The sequence below is a fragment of the Molothrus aeneus genome, chromosome 6, assembly GCF_037042795.1.
Source record: "Molothrus aeneus isolate 106 chromosome 6, BPBGC_Maene_1.0, whole genome shotgun sequence".
In the NCBI taxonomy this organism is placed as follows: domain Eukaryota; kingdom Metazoa; phylum Chordata; class Aves; order Passeriformes; family Icteridae; genus Molothrus; species Molothrus aeneus.
Window position 1 is genome coordinate 26,787,604 of NC_089651.1, and position 19,990 is coordinate 26,807,593.

Genomic DNA, 19,990 nt, shown 5'->3' on the forward strand with positions numbered 1-19,990 from the left:
GGAGAACATTAAAATTTTCTTTTGCACATTTAGAATCTAGCTTCTACACATGGCAAGATGCATGAAAATTGCTTTGATTTCACTCAGCAGGAATGAAGATCATGTCTGAAGAAAACAAATAGGAGTAAACTACAAAGAGTCTCAAATTATCAGCAAGCTATTAATCATAAAGACCTGATAAAGTGACACAAGGCTCAAAAAGCTGTCTGCTTTTTTTCAGTACATAAAATGTGTTATCTCTACCATAAATAATTTTCTTAGGTCATTCTGGCTAATCAGTATCAGTACAGCTGTCTTATTAATTACATCTTATGTGCACTACAAGAACACGAAGCTGTTCAAAGATGGTCTTCACAATGCAGATTTGAAAGTACCTTACAGATCCCCAGTTTTATTTTGTTTCTGTTTGCATCCATTTCTTCCCAAACATCTTTTTCCTGAGGACGCTGATGTCCAGGGGATCCAGGTATTTTCTCTGGTGATACACCAACAGGAATAACATTCTCTCCATCACTGAGCTGTTCATCAGGGAATACTTCATCTGTATTTTCCCGCAGCAAATCTCCTGGGATAGGAGTGGCATTGGCAATTCTACAAAAGTAGTTTAAAAAAAAATCAGAAAACTAAAAATTTTTATACCCTCCTGTGTTTACAGAAATTATTTTCTATTTTAAAAGAAAGAAACAAGCAAAAACTTACAAAGAAAATCACATTTCTGCAGAAAAATAAAACTTGGAAATTATTTAATATAACACCTCCAACTTCCTGGCTTTCACAATTTATTTAATTTAGGTACATAACAAAATATGTAAATAAAAAAATACTATCACATAAAAGTTGCTTATTCAAATGTTTGTGAAGCTACTTCTGAGAAAATTTGCTACAGATGATGTCCAGGCTTAACTTCTCTCCTGATTCTTCTCTATGCATTCTTCTATTCAAAAAATTATTAGCACCCATAAACACTTCTCACATTCATCCATGAACACCTCTTATATTCTTCAGTCCCCTGAGATGAGTATGGGTATTAATGAACCAACTTGTCCAACTTACTTCATTACAGAATGTCTCATACAACATATTAAATATTATTTCCAACACAACCAAAATCTACTTCAAAATTTCTTATAAAGATCCAGTAATTTTTCAAACTTATAAAGGAAATTGCAGCTAGAATTTTATTTCAAGATTACAGAAAACAATGGGTTTATTTCCAGGCAGTTACATTTCCAGGCACTTAAACTCAGGACACATTATTTAGTTTCACAAAATACAATTTAGCAAAGGATGGATGAGGAAATTTACATGCAATTTCCTGGAGTACTATTTTTATTGCTGTAATTTTAGGACTGCAGTGCTGATCTTTCAGGATAGTATAAGCTGGAACCCTAAAAAGGGAAATACTTCAAATGCTCCCAAACCTCCTTTCCTCTATGCATTCAAACTCCTGCAGCAAAAACCTGAATTATGGAGATAATTTCCCTTTGGTAGGAAGCCCCTCTGAGGCTGCCACTGAAGAGACCACACGGTGCATACCCAATTGCAGCCGGCGTAAGACGAGTGTGCAACTGAGGGGTGGTTGAAGTTGTTGTTGTTGTCAGAGAGCCATCAGTTCCACTCTTCTCCCAGTCAAAAGGGTCGCTTTCAATAACCCCAAACGTTTTCATGCTGTTGTCAAACACAGACATGAGAAGCTGAAAATAAAGAAAAAGGTTAATAAGCTTGATTTTTGTCTAAGAGACCAAGTAATTAGGAAATATCCTGATATTTATTATCAGAATATTTATTTATTTTTCCTGAATATAATACTGAAAACAACATTAAAGAGTTTTTAATATTAAACACTTCTCATTTTTTCAAGATTTTGAGGCCAAAATATACAAAATTACATTTTATTGAAACAGAAGAAAAAAAAAATCCACCAACATCTGGGTTTTTAAGAGGCATGAGGCAAAGATACACCATAGGCTTTAACAGAAAGACAAAAATACACACAGAGAAGCATAAGTACATTGCTGCAGAATACCATACAATGGCTCTCTAGCAGAGGAAGAGAAAATACTACATTTGGTAACACCATGAAACCTAGGAAATGAATTAGATGTAGGAAGGGATACTGATCTGCTAATTCATAATACCTTTCTGTATTAAGAACCATATATCATTTACTTCATATAATGCTGACATTTATACTATATAAATGTCTATGTGTCCAACCCCATTTTATGCTATGGAAAAGCCTTTAGTAAATTCGTGTCCATGACAGAGAAAAAAATGGCATCACTTTACTCTCTCTGTGAAACAAACTTTGTCTCATTCTAATAGCTGATGGGAAGGCTGTGTCCGTATCATCCTCTTACTCTGTAGCATTTCTAAGGTTTTTTTCCCCTAGAAGCTAAAAATCTGGTGTTTCTTCCAATACAGGATGCTGAAAATTCTTCCACACTCTCCTTTGCCATACCCTTTGGCAACTTAAAATAGATGGAAAGTTTGGATCATTTCTCTTGTATAGAGTGGTCTCACCCATGTAATTTTTACTTTCAAGAACCTTCTGTTTGCCACCTGTCGCAGTCATTTTTGTAATCCTACTGAAGAGCACAAAGCCATAGTTCACTCTGTCCCTTATGTACTGTGTTTAATTCTTCTCCTCCTCTAAACATTAAGTAGTGTCTCTTAAGTAATTTTTAAAGCCATTCTCTTTTAAATTTTTTCAACAATTTCTGCTATAAGCCAAATGCAAACTCAAATGCTTATTGATATCAGGAGGCTGAGGCACTGTACGCACAAATGCTTGAAAAAAATAAACATCTGATATTGCCAAATCAAACATGGCTTCTTGACCTTGGTGATGAATGTTTTGGACTACAAACTCTTCAAAGCAGGGATATACATACATTCTTGTCAGTGCCCACCCAGAAATACAAGGAATATAGTAGGTAGGAAAAACACCACCACAAACACAAGTAAAGAGAGACCAGAATTCAAAAGAGCATTCTCACTGTTCTAAATAAAATCACCCTGTTCTGGTCTAAAGCACATGAGCAAGACTGTGTTGTAAGGTTCAGGCTGCAGCTACACAACTGCAAATGTTCCATGAATAGCCACAGGATTGTAAATTACTGGGCTTTCTCTATCATGGAAAAACTCTCTCTTGGTATCTTGTTAATTGCTGAGTGCATGCACTGTGTTAGATACAAACAGACCACAGAAAAGGATTTGCAAAAATATGACTGTATATATGCTTTATCATTCAGATTCTGCAACGTAAAATGTTTTAACCACTCTACAATCAAATTTTTCTTTGCAACATCAAAATTTCTGCAATAGTACTTTTTACCATAGGAAAAAAAATCTGATACATCTTTATAACTAGGCACACAAAACATTGAAAACTTTTTCGTCACTTAATTGTAAACTATAGGATAAATTTCATGGAAATTTGTAATGGAGAAGAGGAAAAAACATCAAAGTATTTGTTCTTCAGCAAAACTGAATATTTTTTGTATTGGTAATAAGTTTTTTTTAACATTCACATTTTCTCACAAAAAAAATTTATTTGTTTTGCAAATGTGCAGAATCATATACCAGTAGATTTAGAGAAATCCACTTACAACAGGAAATCAGTTATTCCTTGAGATTTTCACCTCTTATTTCAATTCTTATATATCATGATTTCTTTGTTCTACCAAGCAAAGTAGAGAAGTTGCTCTCATTAAAGTTACAATTCCAGAATTAGTCAGATTTATTTATTCAGTTGAACCAATTACACTTGAACACCAACAAAAACTCATTCCTTCTGATTTCACTGATTTAGGGAGTTGAACACAGGCACAGAGGTAGATAGGTCCTGCAAGTGGGAAGCAGGAATGCATGTTTCTGGGAGCCAGAAGGAAGGCACACAGGGACAGCTTGCCATGGTGTGCAGTTTGATCAGTACAACTTCTCACAGTGTGTGAGGCTGAAAAAACTGTCAAGTCTTTCCCTCCCTGCTTTTCCTGAGCACTCCTCTGCTGCTTTCCACAAACTGGGAAAAAGTTCTACATTTATTTATTCTTTAATCATAGGTCAACACTGAGTGAGTTAAGACACATTCTACAGCATATGCTCTCAGCACATACCACCTTACCACTGAGCAGAGGCTGCGCATTTCAGCAGGCAACACTCCCTTAAACAAAGAAAAATGACTGGTCTTCTGTGATCTCTTTACACAATACCTCAGTTTTGAAAACACACCATGAGTGTATGTTGTGCTCTAGCTGTAGGTGCTGAGTTGCAGACTTTGGAAAACTGCCAGAATGACAATCCTTGAAAGAACAATCTGATCAATTAACTTACAGAGCAAGTACTAGAGGCTGTGATAGTAGGATAGCTCCCAACCCTAACAGAATACTGACTGAAAAACAGGTGTCAATTGTTCTTAGAAACTTTAAGGGAAGCCTTACACTTCCCAAATGGAAAAAAATAACATGTTTGAACCACAGAGTTTCTGTGGCACTAAATGGTCACTAAATTAACTTTGTGGTGCACAAACCATAATAACTATCAAGATTACACAATGAAATCAAAATAAATTGAAGATGAAACAGCATAAAATTCTCTTCTTTATAAAACAGAAGACACAATAGTACAAGTGTTTACCTGGTAATCAGGCTTTGTGAAGTAATCCAAATTAGAAATGTGATCCAGAAAAACGTTGAATTCTTGAGGAAGATGTTTCAACATAAGTCTGTGTTCGTACCTTTCTTTAATGGAGCCCACTTGCTCCTAGGAGTGAGTAACACAACAAACATTGGCACATCTTCCTTCTCTGTTACAACATACTCACGTTCTCTGTTACAGCCATTAAATATACTACTAGCCAGAGAGACAGGTCACTACATTACATTGAATGGTAGTGAGAATGGCCGTTCTACACCTGATACCAAGACAGGAGATTCTATAGGTTTTGGCCTCAGAAGTATAACTTGCAAAATATTGTACAAACTTCAAATTCAATATGAAAAGCCATTTAGTTTTCTACTGTGTTTGTGTTGTCTGTGTTTGAATGCTGACTGATACGAAGAACTGTCACTAAACACTCCAACCCTTTCTAATAGTATGTTTTAAAGGTTTAAATGTCTTGTTGCATCATGTCAAGCTCAGTCACTTTTTAGTGTATATTCAGTCATGTAAGATGCACAAATCCAAACCAAAAAGGAGATGCTACCTATACACCACACTGTTATCTACCAATACATAAACCACATCAGAGAGTAACCTGGTTTCAGTATGATTTCAAAAGAAGTTGCAAGAAGCAATAACAGGTTGATTAGATATTGTTTCTTTGCATACTTCACCTATGACATATGATTAAAGCACTACTGCATATTACCCAATTCACTTTCGTTCACCAGCAAAAAAGAAATACCTATTTCACAAACAATCAAAACAGGTTAGACATTTTAAGTGTGTGATAGCTGAAATAAAGTACTCAAGTGGTAACAGGAATAATGAAGTAAGTGGCAAATATAAACTTAGTTCTGCCCTTTACAATAATTTCAATCTAGAAGTATAACCTCCTTTCTTCCTAGAACACTTACTAATTTGATTGCTTTTTATACCATTACACTAGTCACAAGAACTAACACTAGAAAACACTGGAAGATGTAATGTTAAAATTATTTAACGATTCTAAGAGGAATCTTCATCACAGCATTTCTCTGGAATCCAGAAGTAAACCTTCCTTTTGCTCTGGTTTTACCTTCAGCTTTACCTTATCTTTTATTTTTCTCCAAGGCAGCTGCCCAACCACAAATTCCACCAACATGTAGAAGAGAGACCAGAGGTCATCATGCCGACCCATTTCCTGTAAAAGGAAGTATTATTTTAAAGCATATTACAAATACCTAAACAAATGGGAAGATAAGTTCTTTACTGCTCGAAACCTAAATTATTATATAAAATTTAATATAACCTATGCTGCAAAACAAGTTAATTAAATCCAGTGGCTATTTTAAGGAGAAACATACAAGTAAATTTCCACAGAAGACAGAGAGAAATACAATAAAAGTTGAAGTGTGTTAAAATAACATGACAAATCTCTGTTTATTCAGATTTCTTTAGAGTATGATGCTAAGACAATATACTGGGCATTATGTACCTCATAAAACTCAGTAGCTTCACTTTTTTAACTTATTAACTTGCAATACAATTGAATAACAAAGATAAGTATTAGAATCACTATTATTTGTACAAGAACTTTTTTATCCTCAACTACTGTAAATTGCATTATCCTTTCACAAAATTTATAGCTGTTAATTTCCACATAATAAAAGTACAGATAAGAATACAAAAAAGGAAATTAATAGTAACTGTGTTACTGACTGCTTCCAGCTGCATGAGACGGTTTTGGTCCAGATTGTGATACTCACTCTGTTTCTATGTGCGTTGATTGATGCGTATCGTACCGTTCCTCGAAAACCAGCAACAGCTCGCGGCTGCCAGAGAACAGGAAAGAGACTCATTGTCAGAAATAAACCCTCTGACTACTGAACTTGGCATCTACAAAGTGAGTACAGAGCCACAACATATCTTGTTTGAGATTTTATTTCGGTTTACTGTGCTGCTACAAGTTCTCAGTGGAAATTCATGTGGGCACCAACTGGCTGACCAATAAATAGCAAGGGCTGCATTAGAGACACCAATTTAAAATATTTATTTCTTTCAGTTTCTGAAAACCAGCATTTCTTTCCTGATACTCTAGAGATCTCGTGATCTTAAGTCAATTGATGTTTTATAACCAGAGAATGTATTTTCCCATCCTTGTTTTATTCAAATAAACATATTACAGAAGGAATTATATAATTTATGATAGTCACGATTAGTTGATATTTAATTTTTTTTTCAATCAAACTGTGATATTATTACTTTGCCTAAGAGAGATATCTAATCCATGCTACCCCCTTAATTAATCATTATATATAGACAAAACTTCCAGGACTATTAAATGGGCTTTCTTTTATGCAGTCTTATCTTCTCAATAAATAGTTTTTTTTGTTTCCTCTAATAATGAACATAAGAAGCTTGAATTATCTACCTCACCTCTGACTGGTAGTTAGATAGGTATTGGTGATTTGTCTGGTCTCCCAAGACTCACAACAATTCTTAAGATTTTTTAAAAAAAATTGCACAATACATTGAAAAGTCTGGTTTGATATACACACAAAGACAACCACAATATATAATCGATACCTTATTAAGATAAAACATTTCCACCTCTCTCTACCTATATATATATATATATATATGTATATTTTTTTCTTATCTACCAAAAAATGCCATACAGAGGTATCATTTAAATAAATCAAGGGCTGCCATTACCATCAATAAAGCTAATGATTGAATCCAGCAGGATTACACAGCAACATCTTTGTTGCTTAAAAAAGGATTCAACAGCCCATATAATCAATATCTGCTAGAGTAGTACAATGAGAGCTGAACCAGTGTTAGTTAAGGCAGAAAATATTTTATAGGATGTTCTTAACAAGAAGAGGAACTCAGATGATATTCCATAGATCTTAGACTTTGCACGTCATCACACAATTTAAATGGTGCTCAGAACACGTTTCCTGTTCAAGCAGGACAGACTCAACTGTCTGTCTGCCTTATTTTTAATTCTACATCATATTCCACACTGAACACTACCCCTGAAACATTACAGTGTAGTTGCAGAAATTTCACAGTACCATGCAATTAGAAAAAGAATAGCTCAAAATGCTTTGGAACTGCTAAATTTCAGCAGAAACATTTTTGTTAAAGCACCTAAATCTCCTTAGTAGTTCTGCAGGTTGGTAAATCATCCAACTAAAGGTAATATAGCATCACTGCCAAGACAATGAAAATACAGATAAATTTCAAAAAATATGTAGTTTAATGAATAGTATTTTCTCAGGAGGGCACTGAGAGCTTAACTTTAAAATAGTTGCAAATACAAATTCCATAAATCTCAAGAGCATATAGTTTCAGAAGTGAAACCAAATGTTTGCTATCTTTTGCCTCTGGCATGAATGTTAAAAAGGAAGGATTATATTCAGTTTTACTTACTTAAATATTTCTGTTCTTCTGAGAATAATGGAAATTATGAAACCGAGGATGAAATGCCAGTTTCATTTCTAGCATCACAACTTCAATTTTTACTTGATAACTAAGACAAAAATGCTTCAGTTGCTGGACAAATCAAGAAAAAAAGACTAAGAAATTTCATATGATAACTAAATTATCCCACTCAGTTTACAAAAATTAAAAATCTGACCTATTCCACTTCTGTCCTGGGGAAGAAATGTCCATATGAGGAAATTTATTGTGTACCAATTCAAATGTTTTTGAATGTTAAAGTCACAGCCATCCTTATATGCCCTAACATGATTTCAATTATCTGAGAATCACCTGGATGGGAAGGAAAAAAAAAAAAAAAAAAAAAAAAAGAATACTGTTTCTATCTATGAGCTTATCATGAAGTAAATTCTGAATTCTTTATTCCAGCAAGGGCATCTAAAACCTTTCACTGTCTCTTGCCTTAAAGTATCATTTCTATAATCAGAAGTAAAAGCATATGTCACTCTGTTCTATTTCAAGATGCAATAAAATACCTTTAGTAATGCAGCTGGTCACTATTCAATAGCAGTATTACAATGCCACACAACAAAAATAAAATAATTCTATCATGTCTTTCTTGACATGAGTGATGTTCTGTAGGTCAAATCAAGTTTGCCCAATTCAGAACAGAACTTACAGACTTCTGAGCGTTTGCATAACTTCTGAAACTGTTTCAGAAATTTTCATGCATCTCACAACATCTCATGTTGCCAAAGAAAAATACTAAATCCTTCAAATTGAAGTTAAAAAAATATTTTGAAGATACATGCAGATGATCCAGAGACTACAATGAACTTTTCTATTTATAAAGGTACTTTTTAAATGTAACATCAGTTTTCTTTGGAGCTGTCGCTGCCCTGGAAACACTTGGCAATGTCTCACATAATCTGCATGCAGGAAATTAGCAGTTCCTAGCAAAGTGAACTATTTCCACTAAGCACACAGATTTCAGACTCCTGGGAGACAGTATGCTTACAAACCTATGAATGTTGCTTTTTTGGAGTGGCTGTGGAGGAGGAAAATCACTCTCCTTAGCTCAGTTCAGTGTCTCTAGATAAATGCTCTGGGTTTATTGCTCGAGGCAATATTGGAAAGGTTACACGGAACAAAAAAGTTAATTTATTACTGCAGTCACAGAAACCAGAAAATCAACATGAGAAAAAAAAATCAATACTGGTTCTTTACATTATATCTGAGACACATCATGATTCTCCCAAATCAATCAGGCCATGACTGAGTATTCCCAAGTGTCTAGGTTTTGCACTGCGAAGTCAGCAGTGCTGCCTCTAGAGTACCGTTCAAGAGCCATAGGGGATGGGTAGAGAAGCAGCCACCTACATTACCCCTATTTTCCTTTGCTAAAGGTAGAATTCTCCTTTTTTATCTTTTCCCTCGAAAAAGATAATTTCTTAGTTCAAATTCCACCAGAAATCCATTTCCATGATCGGAACTACATACAGTTTCAATTCTTTGAAACCTTTTTTCATAGCTTCAACAATTCATATTCCAAGCCTCCCCTTTTTGAACATATAGACTTTGCAGTCTAATGTAATGCCTAGCTCATGTTAGCACCAGTTTAGAACAAATGAACATTTCAGGGATCACTTGAGTAAGGAAAGATCAAGCAGCTGAAATACAATTGCCATTACAATATATTATAGTTCTCAATTGATTTTCACTGCATATAAGCTCTTCAAACCCACACTTTCAGCTCTATCTTGAAATCCACATCAGACAGTAATAACTGAGTATATGGACTTAGAACTTTTCATCAACCCATCTCCTGCTAGTTGTTGGTATGACACTTGGCCTCAGATATACCTAAACAAATGTTGTGATTTCCAAAAACTCACTGCAGCTGTCTGATCCAACGCTATCTAGTTCCAGCAGAAGCTGAGTATCAAGGTAAGTTAACAACTAACAATACAATTAAATTTCACTATTGTGAGTTCTAATAGATATGTGACAAATGAAAATTTATCTCCTACTGCATGTGCAATAAAGAGCAACACCACCTTTGAGACAGCAGTATTTGATACACAAAACATCTCCTGAGCTACTCAGTTTTCAGTCTGAAGTACTCAGCCAAAATGATGCATGAGCTAAAGATTACAGTCACTCCACTGCTGATTTATGAGCAGACAAAAAATCTGGTGGGCTGAAGAGGGTAACAACCTACTAATGTCTGTCACAAACCTAAACTTACTGCAGTGAAAAATCACAGGATAAGTCTGCCACATGTATGTTTGCTTTGCTCCCTGGAATCTTTCTTCTTACTCTTATTCCAGGAGCTGAAGCAGAGATTACTGTAAGAAGAAGACTATCTATATAAACCAGCTATGCACTGGCAAATAATTTCCCCACAGAGCAGAATATTGTTTTATTTATCTCTGTAAGTAAAAATTTTACAGTTGTTCTGCACTTAGCAGATTGGAGAATGGAGACCTTAATTTTTTTTTATGTTTTGTAGTTATTTTTTATGTTTTGTACATATCTAATTCATTATTTATAATGATAATATCATATATTAAAGAGTTGCATAAATCCAGAAGTAGATTGTTTAAGTACTAGGCTTATTTCAGCTATGGATGGAAAGCAAAAAGGCTCAAGGAAGCTAATGTACATACATGTACCTTCTTTCCAATTCTCTTCCCTATCCCACAGGGGCAGGAAGGGGGTGGGAGAAATGAGCAAGAAGCTTTGTGGTACTTGGTAGCCAGCTGAGATTAAACCATAACAATAAAATAACACATTTTCTTCCTTTTAAATGATTCAAAGTATTTTTTTGTAACTCAGCAGAGAATTTAGCCCATAACTCAGAAAGAACTGGAAACCAGCATTTCTGGTTTGATTTTCATTTGCTTTTATTTTCACCAGAAAACAAATTTTACTGGACCAAACCATCTGTCTTTCCACCACAATAGCTTTTAATTTCAAACAAATAGGACAGCTCTCAAAGACTTCCAGTTCCTGCAAATTTAATGAAAATTGGTGATTAAAGACAGAACCCAAATTAGTACACTGACACAGAGACAGACAGTTAAAATTCAATTAAAATGGCTCACATCCATCTTAAGAGACACCAATCAGCTGGTCAATCAGCATTAGTTTTAGATGGCATGTAAATAAAAGCCTAGTCCCAAAGGTGCAACTAGGTACTAATCAGAAAGGTAAGCTCTAGTATGAAGCTGAAAATACTAAGAAATTTGGAGGGCATAAGGGAAGCTTATAGAAAAACTCTAAGTTTCATCATTCATAGAATAATTTCTTTCAAAACTAAGATCAACTATCACTAGAAAAATTATTTCTTTTCTTTGTTTTTTTATAAGGCTGTTACAGCCTATTCCCCTGAGCATCTATTAGCTATACAGAAAATAAAGGAACTGCTGAATCAGAATATAGAACAGCTATAAGCACTTTCAAAGTGTCAAATTAAAATTTCTATAATTAAATTGTTTAATGATTGTTTGGATATGATACCAGTGTTCTGCATACAACAGAAAAGGAGGAAAAAAATAAACAATATACCCTGACAAAGTATTCTCTCATCATAATTTTTCATATCTCAGCTATTAATCAAACTGTTTCTTCAGGCAGGATATCATGTATTTAGTTTTATTTTTCACCCCAAAACCCCAAACTACAGGTCATAAAGAATCTTCCTCTCAAATATAACCACACTTGTTTTCCTTAAGTTTTTTGTTTAACTATTTAATTCCAAGATTATTCCACTGAGGTGTTACAAAACAATGTCACATGACATGAAATTCATATATCCATTCAGCTTTTGTCACCAAGTCGATTGATAATGCTCTTTTTTTCATCTTTTGCATTATTTCACCACCTGCATTTTTCACCTTGTATTACCACACACAAGACACCAGCTGTCTTCTCAGTAACACTGATTTACTTCATTACTTTGTCAGTAATACAACCAAACTTGCAAGGATCATGTTCAGTAGATGCTGAAAATGCTACTTATGTACACTACTATATATACACTGTATATACATATATAGCTACTATATATACACTATAAGCTTGTGCCCTTACTAATCTCCTTCTATGTCCTTGAATAAGGTTTTAGCACACAATAATTAATGTTACACTGGCAGGTGTAACACTGCTGTATCATTATAGCTGTACAGGCCTGTCACTGGTAGGTGTTATTACAGCTATGCATTACTTTAAAAACCTTTGAAACCCAACAGTCTAACCATTACTTTAATCTCTCTACTGAAAATAATGTCTCCACCAACCTCACCAAACTAACTCCTATCTCTTCCCTATAAAAGCATTATTAATTCATAAATGGAATCTCAAATGACTGTCATAATTCTTTCAACTCATGCATACCACTTATAAATCAACATTATTCAAATAAATACAAAGATGTACACATTAAAATTATTTAGTTTTTTTTTTGTTTATGATTTCTTGCTCATTCTATGCCTTTCTGCTGATTTATAGAGAGTTCAGTACAAATGTACTACGTATTTTTAATGCTTTACAATCCCAGCTGTTGCATCTTCACATGAAGTGCTGAAGAGAAGTAGAAAGGCTATTAAGAAGGCTGCTCTCAAAATACATGGTTAAGATACCTGTCCTATGTCTGCAGAAAGTTGGCAACAATGAAAAATTGGACATAGTTTTGCTTTGTTAGGAAGAAATTCTTTTCTCAGAGGGTGGTGAAGCACTGGAACTGGTTGTCCAGAGAGGCTGTAGATGCCCCACCACTGGAAGTGCTCAAGGCCAGGTTGGGTACGCCTTAAGTAACCTGGTCTAGGCAAGGGAGTGAGAACCAGGTGATCGTTAAGGTCCCTTCCAACCCAAACCATTGTACAATTCTATGTGTTCACTCCTTCTTCTCATTACTTTATGCCTTTGTTAAACAAACAATGAAGAAACTAATTTAAAAAAATTATTTTGGGATTGCCCAGTTACAGACATTTGATCCTGGGAACGTCTAATGTCAAATTTCAGCACACACAGGTCTTTGTTTTGTAAGCATTGGTGCAGAGGTGTCCAATACATCACGCATAGCTTCCATGCAGTTGAGGAGGAAAAGTAACTATTTGTCACTCTCTTGTTCCAAACAATTATGTTGCAAGCTAATGGTGTATTCACTTTAAGAGACAACTTATAAAAAGTCCTCTTTGAAGTATATCAATGTGTAAAAGCCTCAGTGAACTATTACACAGAAACTTATTAACACATGTTTTTTAGAAAGCTCTGAGGAAAATGAAAAATATTTCAAGAGGAAAAATAAATACTCTGTTCCTTGTTTAGGTGTACACATATAATCCTCAGCTAATCATATCCCTCTGTAATGTACTGTTCAGCACTGAGAGAGGCCATTAGTGAGAAGAGATAACATAAGGTAAATGCCAGCAACAAAATGCTTCTCAACAGGATGAAAGAGCGACTGAACAGTGCATTTAACAAAATGACATGCACCATTACCCTGCAGCACAGCACTTTCAACCATTTTGGTCAGGTATGGAAGAGAGGCCTGTTTAGAACAGTGGACATATTTGAGCAAATTATTTTTTATAGTCATGATACGGTGCCCTAAGATATCAAACAGCTCCCTGGAACTTTCCTGTACTATTTAATTATTTTCCATGAAATCTGCTGCCATTTAATACTGTACTCAAACATATCCTGGTTGTCCTTGGACTTTGCTTTAACCTGTGTCACTCAAAACAGAGGTGTGTCAAGGAACTGCTGAAGAAAGTCTACACCTACTACTACATCTTAGTGTTCTTTAACTAACACCAAAACCAGATCAATTTCACAATTTTCTGCAGATTATTGAGGCGCTGCCAATCATTTAAATTTAATGGGTGGTCTCATTTTATTCCAAATTTTATTAGGAATGCCATCAGTAGCTATTCTTGAACAACTTCCAGTATACAGATTTTTATTTATAATAAATTCACACAGTCAAGGGATTATTCAGTAGTTACCAGCATAAATTCTAAATCATTAAGAGCACTGAGGCAAACAAAAAAACCTGCACCAGTTTTAGTCAACACTATCTGTGGACCACTTCTGAGTCTTATTACTTAAAGTTGTATCAATGTTTGCTATAACAGCATTTACTTAAAAAGGAGATTGAGAACTTTAAGCTGTCCATGGGTCCAAACAGTTTTCAAAGAAGACAAAGGACTTGCAGTGACCATTTTGTTTACAATAGTGTAGCTTCACCATTGGCTCCTTTAGTTCTCAAAACTATCCCACTCCTTTTCCCTCATCATAAAAAGCATTTAATGGATATAGCTTCCACTATTTCAGCATCATAAAAACAATGTTCTCTTCCAAATACAGAAAAAAACAATCTGCAATTCTTCTGCCAAGATGAGAGGAGATAGGGCAGAACAACATGGAGGTATTCTCTAGACTTCCTCAGAAATCAAGATAATCCAGAATCTTACTAGAAGAAGCATCCATGCAATTCAAATGCATAACCATTCCCAAATTTTCACAAGTAAAAAACCAAATGAAAATTCCAGTATACACGAAATTTATACCTTCTGTCCCTGTATGTAACTGAAGTACAGTAGACTTCCTAAGCTTTCAAAATGGATATAACACTCTGCTTTTTTATCTACCAATACATTTATTGTGAAATATTCTGTGCAGGATTGTTTTGGGTTGCTTATTTGGTTTTGGTTTTTCTTTTTGGGGGGGGGGGGGGGGTGGGGTGGGGGGGGTGGGAGTGTTCCATCATTTTATTGGTTTTGTGTTTTGGTTTTGTGTTTGTGGTTTTTTTTAAAGTATTCAGCTTCTTATACTACATTTCTAGGACACCACCTGTACGTTAAAGTGAAACTTGAAGATAAAACCCCATGTGCTGGAAAATCCTCAGAACCTGAGGGCACTGATGAAAGGCAAGCAGCATTTAGCTGATTTGTACAGAAACACCTGATATGCAATAACGTGCATTGTTTGATGTGAACAGCTTTCTAACTGCTTCCCTAGACAATAAAAAATCTAGACATTTGCATTCACAACTGCTTTCACAGCATTTTTTAAGGGTCAGACTGTACAGCAGCTGGTGCATCTCCTGCTTTAGCAGAAGTCAAAGACAATTTTTGTCACTGACAGGTCACCAGTAAAGAGCATGTGTAGTGCCTCAGAAAATTTTGGTGGATACTCTGTTGCCTTTGGATTTGAATATTTCTGTTAATGTTCAGAGTAAGTAAGTACAGTAAAATACTTTAAATCTCCTTAATGTTAAAAATAATGCAATTTTGATTTTTTACTTGTTTTCAAATAAATATAGGAAAATTTAGACACTTGAAATTAAGGTCATGCTGTATATATGACAATGGGATCTCTGATGAAGCTCTTAATTTTATTTAAGTAACCACTGAAGAATGACCTAAAATGTAGTCACAGGGAAGAGTAGGAGATAGGTGGGGAGATGGGGGGATGCAGTCATAGGGTAGCTCTCCCCTTGACCTAAAAAGTCTTATTTATCAAAAATACAACAATTTCACAAAAAACTATTCTCTTCTGAATACATTTCAACCCACTAGTCACAATAGTCTCAATAAAGGAATCCCACATTCCAAACTAAATACCAAATTGGGCAAAAGGGAAATTTCTCCTTCAAATCTCTTTGCTGAGTCCAAATCATAAGATTCAGGGGACTGGCTGTTAATCTGAACAATTCTTTAGGCTGCCAGTCAGTAAGACCGGTATACCGAGTAGAAAACCACTCGTGTTTTAGATGAAAAGGTTTTCTGAAAATGCCACCTTCTTATGGATAGGGTTTTAATTCAATTACTCCCTAGCTTTTTCACCTCAGCTTGCATATATGTTATACCATCTTATTTGTAAAAAAAATAAAATTCACCTATTTATAATTTGCAATCTACATAAATAAAAGACCACAAAACTCAGGAGTTTGATAATATATGATGGCTGAAATTATGGATTTTTAAAGAACTATGACCTAAAATTCTTTTTTAAAGGTTAATCTTTTTAACAGCAAAGACTAATGGCTTATTCTTTTATTTTATTTTGCTTTCTTTGTATTAAATTTAGTAGTACCTCAGAAAACAGTTGTGGTCAAGGTTCCCTTTAAAACAGGAGTGATGACAACTGCCTAAGAGCTGGCTGCAGTACTGATCATGTTAAGAATGCAAATGTCCTTCGCATTTTGTCCCTCAAGGTTTTCTATTTCTGTACCACAGCTGACACCCTCACTTTCCATTTTCAGCATGTAAACAGAGACATGGAAATTGATGGCTGTATGAAGTTAGGTTTACATGCAAAAAGAATCATTTATTCTTTGCCTCCACTAAAAAAACAAAAATATGCTAGTATTTACTTTGGCTATCTCTAAGACAATAGCAAACAATAACAAAAATCTTAGGTACTACACCCTCAAAAAGCAATAAACAGCAGACTATGAATCTCATAAATATAGAAACTTTGCATCCTGCTAAATGCATTTGCTTGATGATTAGAGTATCCCTACAATTAAATTCTAATTACCCTGCTTTGCAGTAATCAATTCTTATCTACATCATTAATTCATTTATTGGCTTCCTCTCTCCAACAATTTATTTGCTTGCCTGTGCTTCATCCTTCCTTCTTTTAACAGCATACATCATCCCCAGCAGTTTTTGTTCCTCCCACACTCAATTTTCTCTCTTCTGATCCTTTCCGTTCCCAGAGAAGGCTCCTCCCACCAATTAGTAGTTCCTTATCAACCTCCATTTTATAATTTAATTCTATATGTACCCCAAATACCTGCATCCCAGTATTGTCTCCACCATATAGAATTTAGTATCAGAAGCTGTTACCTTTCATTCATCTTTCACAAACATACAAAATGCAATAAATGTTTGTTTCTGATTTTTAAGTTTTAGCCAGGTAATAGCATCAGATCATACTACTTAATAAACTGCAACTCTTCACTACTCTCTTCGAGTTATTTGTAAAGTGAATAAACATGTTATTACTGAATACAACAGACATATCCCTCTCTCCTTGAAGTCAGCTCCTCACAAGCATAGTCATTTAGACAGCTGGAAGACAGGGCAGCTTTGGTAAAACGAATCTGTCAAAATTAGCAGTTAAAAATGTTTTATTTTACAGTAGTAATTCTGAGAGAGAACTATCTGTAGCATGAAAAAGTGTGCAAAGCCTTGTTTTTGCTTCATGCTTTACGTTTTTCTTTCAGTTTTGAAGATTCACATAGACCACTACAGTAAAATGATACTACAAGAAGAAAACTGCAACTATGACAAATTAATTTTAAGGCTAATATCTGGAACAAGTGGGAAACTGTCTCTGCTAACTGAATAACCCAAGAGAATGTAAAATCCCTGGATCCTTCAGATGAACAAGAAAGGCATTTGCTTTTGACAGTATGCTCAGACACTGGGGCAGACTAATAAAGCTTGAACATATTTTCATTATGTAAAATTGTCCCTCAAAATACTCCTTCCTGTAATTTCCTGCAATGACCTCTTACCCCTCTTTCTTAAGAGGGACAATATTTTCCTGTAAGGAAAAAGTTAAATTTGAAATTACAGTCCCAATAATGATGTGTCCTATCACTGTTTTAGTTAGTCAGACTTTCTCTTTCAGATTATATGTATTCAGTTTAGTATCTGATTTTACATTTTCTCCTCGTTTTTTTTTTTTTTTTGTTGTTGTTGTTGGGTTTTGGGGTTTTTTTAAAATATAAATATATGCAGTATAAAACAGCAAGTGAAATTCAGCTCTGGTATATTTTTCTGATATTTAATGAAGACCTATTTATCATTTGATTTTCCAAATTAAATTACAAATTATCCCAAAGTATCTTAGAGGTACACCTCTGTCTCAAGCCAAAAACCAGAAACCTGACTCATTCCCTACAGCCAATCTTTAAACACAATTAATAAATCACATGGTATTTCTGACTGGGGATGGTGTTTGTCAAGCTTACAACAGTTACCAGTTCGATGCAACTCCAACACTTCTCCAGAAGAAAAGACAGCATACTACCACATTCAAGAATTTGAGTTTCAACTGTGAAAAAAATCTTACTGGTCTGACATCCCCACATGAGTTGGTAAATTGCCGTGCTAAGCCAAAATCCAGCATAAAACACTTCCTACAGGTGCTTGGAAAACGTCCCATTGCGAAGTTTGACTAGGAAGAAAAAGAAATACAGACAGATAATAGATGAATACACACAGGTTTCAATGTGTTCACATATTAATGCAATAACACAACCAGAAAATTCATATTCTATTTCTTTATCCTTCCATGTTTTAACTTCTACTGAACTCCAAATGAATTTGAAGAAAATGTTGTTAAGAGAAACAGGCATCCAACTTCGCAAATCTGAACAGTGGCCTAAATTGTCCAAAGAGCTTGTCATCTTACTTTATCATGTAGAATATATTAATTTTTATCAAGATTTTTCCAATCATGTCACCTACTCACAGAATTTCAGTGTTGCCTAATTGGTCTCAAGGAAAACAAACAATCAAGAATTTCAAGATCTGAGTTCAGCACAGAGCACAGTTAGCTCCAGCTAATTTTTTCTCACCAATTTCACTTGACATTCACTGCCTCTATGCTCTTTTCCTATTAAATGAAGGCTTAAATGGGGATGGGTCAGGGGGAATACAAGTTTTATAAGAAGTTACCAGGAAGAAGTGATGGAAAGGAAATTTTCCTAATGTACAGAAACTTGCTGGAAGTTTTATGTAAGCATCATTCAGCTGACAGGAAACTTAGCAATATATGTCAGATATAACAAACTGTCATTGTCATATTTTCTGGGACAATCTCTTTGCCTGGGATTTTGCTCCTGGGAAGCTGAGAAGCCTCAGAGAAAAAAGAAAACAATAATTATTTGATTTGCTTCTCCTGTGTTTTGCTGCTTTGGAATGTGTTTGGACATTGTTTACCAACAGGTGATTGTTCCATTGGTTTCATGTGAATTGTTTTGACTTAATGGCCAATCATGGCCAAGCTGTGTCAGGGCTCTGGAAGGAGTCATGAGTTTTCATTATTATCTTGTTAGCCTTCTGTAAGTATCTTTACTCTATTCTTTAGTATAGTTTAGTTTAGTATTCTTTAATATAATATAGTATCTTAAAATAATAAATTAGCCTTCTGAGAACATGAAGTCAGATTCATCATTCCTTCCTCCCTTTGTCTGGGAACCCCTCAAATACAATAACAAACTATATTTGCATCTATTGAAAACACAAAGATTTGCTTACTTTTCCTCATTTACAAGTTCTGGCACTTCAGAGTTCTAATGATATTTGTCATACAGAGCAATATCGAAAATAGGTGACTGAATTTCAGGAATAAATTCAAAGAAAAATAGAAAATAGTAAGAACAAAAGCATGATACTACCAGGAAGGCAGTCTCCTCATACTAACCTATTAACAATAGATCAAATAAGAATTTCACAATAAAAAAAAAAAAAATTCCTCACACAGTCTGTCTTTCACATTCTTGTTTGTTGAAAAAATATTAAATACATAAAATCTGCTATTGAAGGACTTATAAATACACTCTACAGTTAGTATCTATTCTTTTAGATTTATTATATGACAATATTAATTGCCATTAGTCAAGCACATTATGTCATATCTCATGGCAAATACTCTTGGTTACATAATTCTAAAGATAAGGGTTGGAAGTTTTAACTACAGCAAATTGCAAGGAGGGCTAAACTGGAGACAAAGACTGAAAAATACCAAAGTTACTCTTGTCACAATCCAACATTAATTAATAGAAAAAAATCTGCCCTATCTGATGATTAAACATTCAATTTTCCATCCTTTCTCATTTTTGCATTTTAGCAGCTAGTATAGAAGCTATTCT

At 34.7% G+C, this 19,990-nt stretch overlaps 1 protein-coding gene across 2 annotated transcripts in view; it reads right to left on the reverse strand.

Annotated features, from left to right (window-relative positions):
* The window catches only part of TTBK2 (tau tubulin kinase 2), a 75,512-nt gene that overhangs the window by 22,404 nt on the left and 33,118 nt on the right, over positions 1-19,990 (reverse strand). For both annotated transcript variants that reach the window (XM_066551774.1, XM_066551775.1), the window contains 6 exons: positions 18,187-18,291; positions 6,411-6,476; positions 5,753-5,845; positions 4,639-4,764; positions 1,537-1,694; positions 375-591 (listed from right to left, as the gene is read on the reverse strand). In XM_066551774.1, coding sequence (XP_066407871.1) covers positions 375-591; positions 1,537-1,694; positions 4,639-4,764; positions 5,753-5,845; positions 6,411-6,476; positions 18,187-18,291 — 765 coding nt within the window. The remainder of the gene's footprint in view (positions 1-374; positions 592-1,536; positions 1,695-4,638; positions 4,765-5,752; positions 5,846-6,410; positions 6,477-18,186; positions 18,292-19,990) is intronic.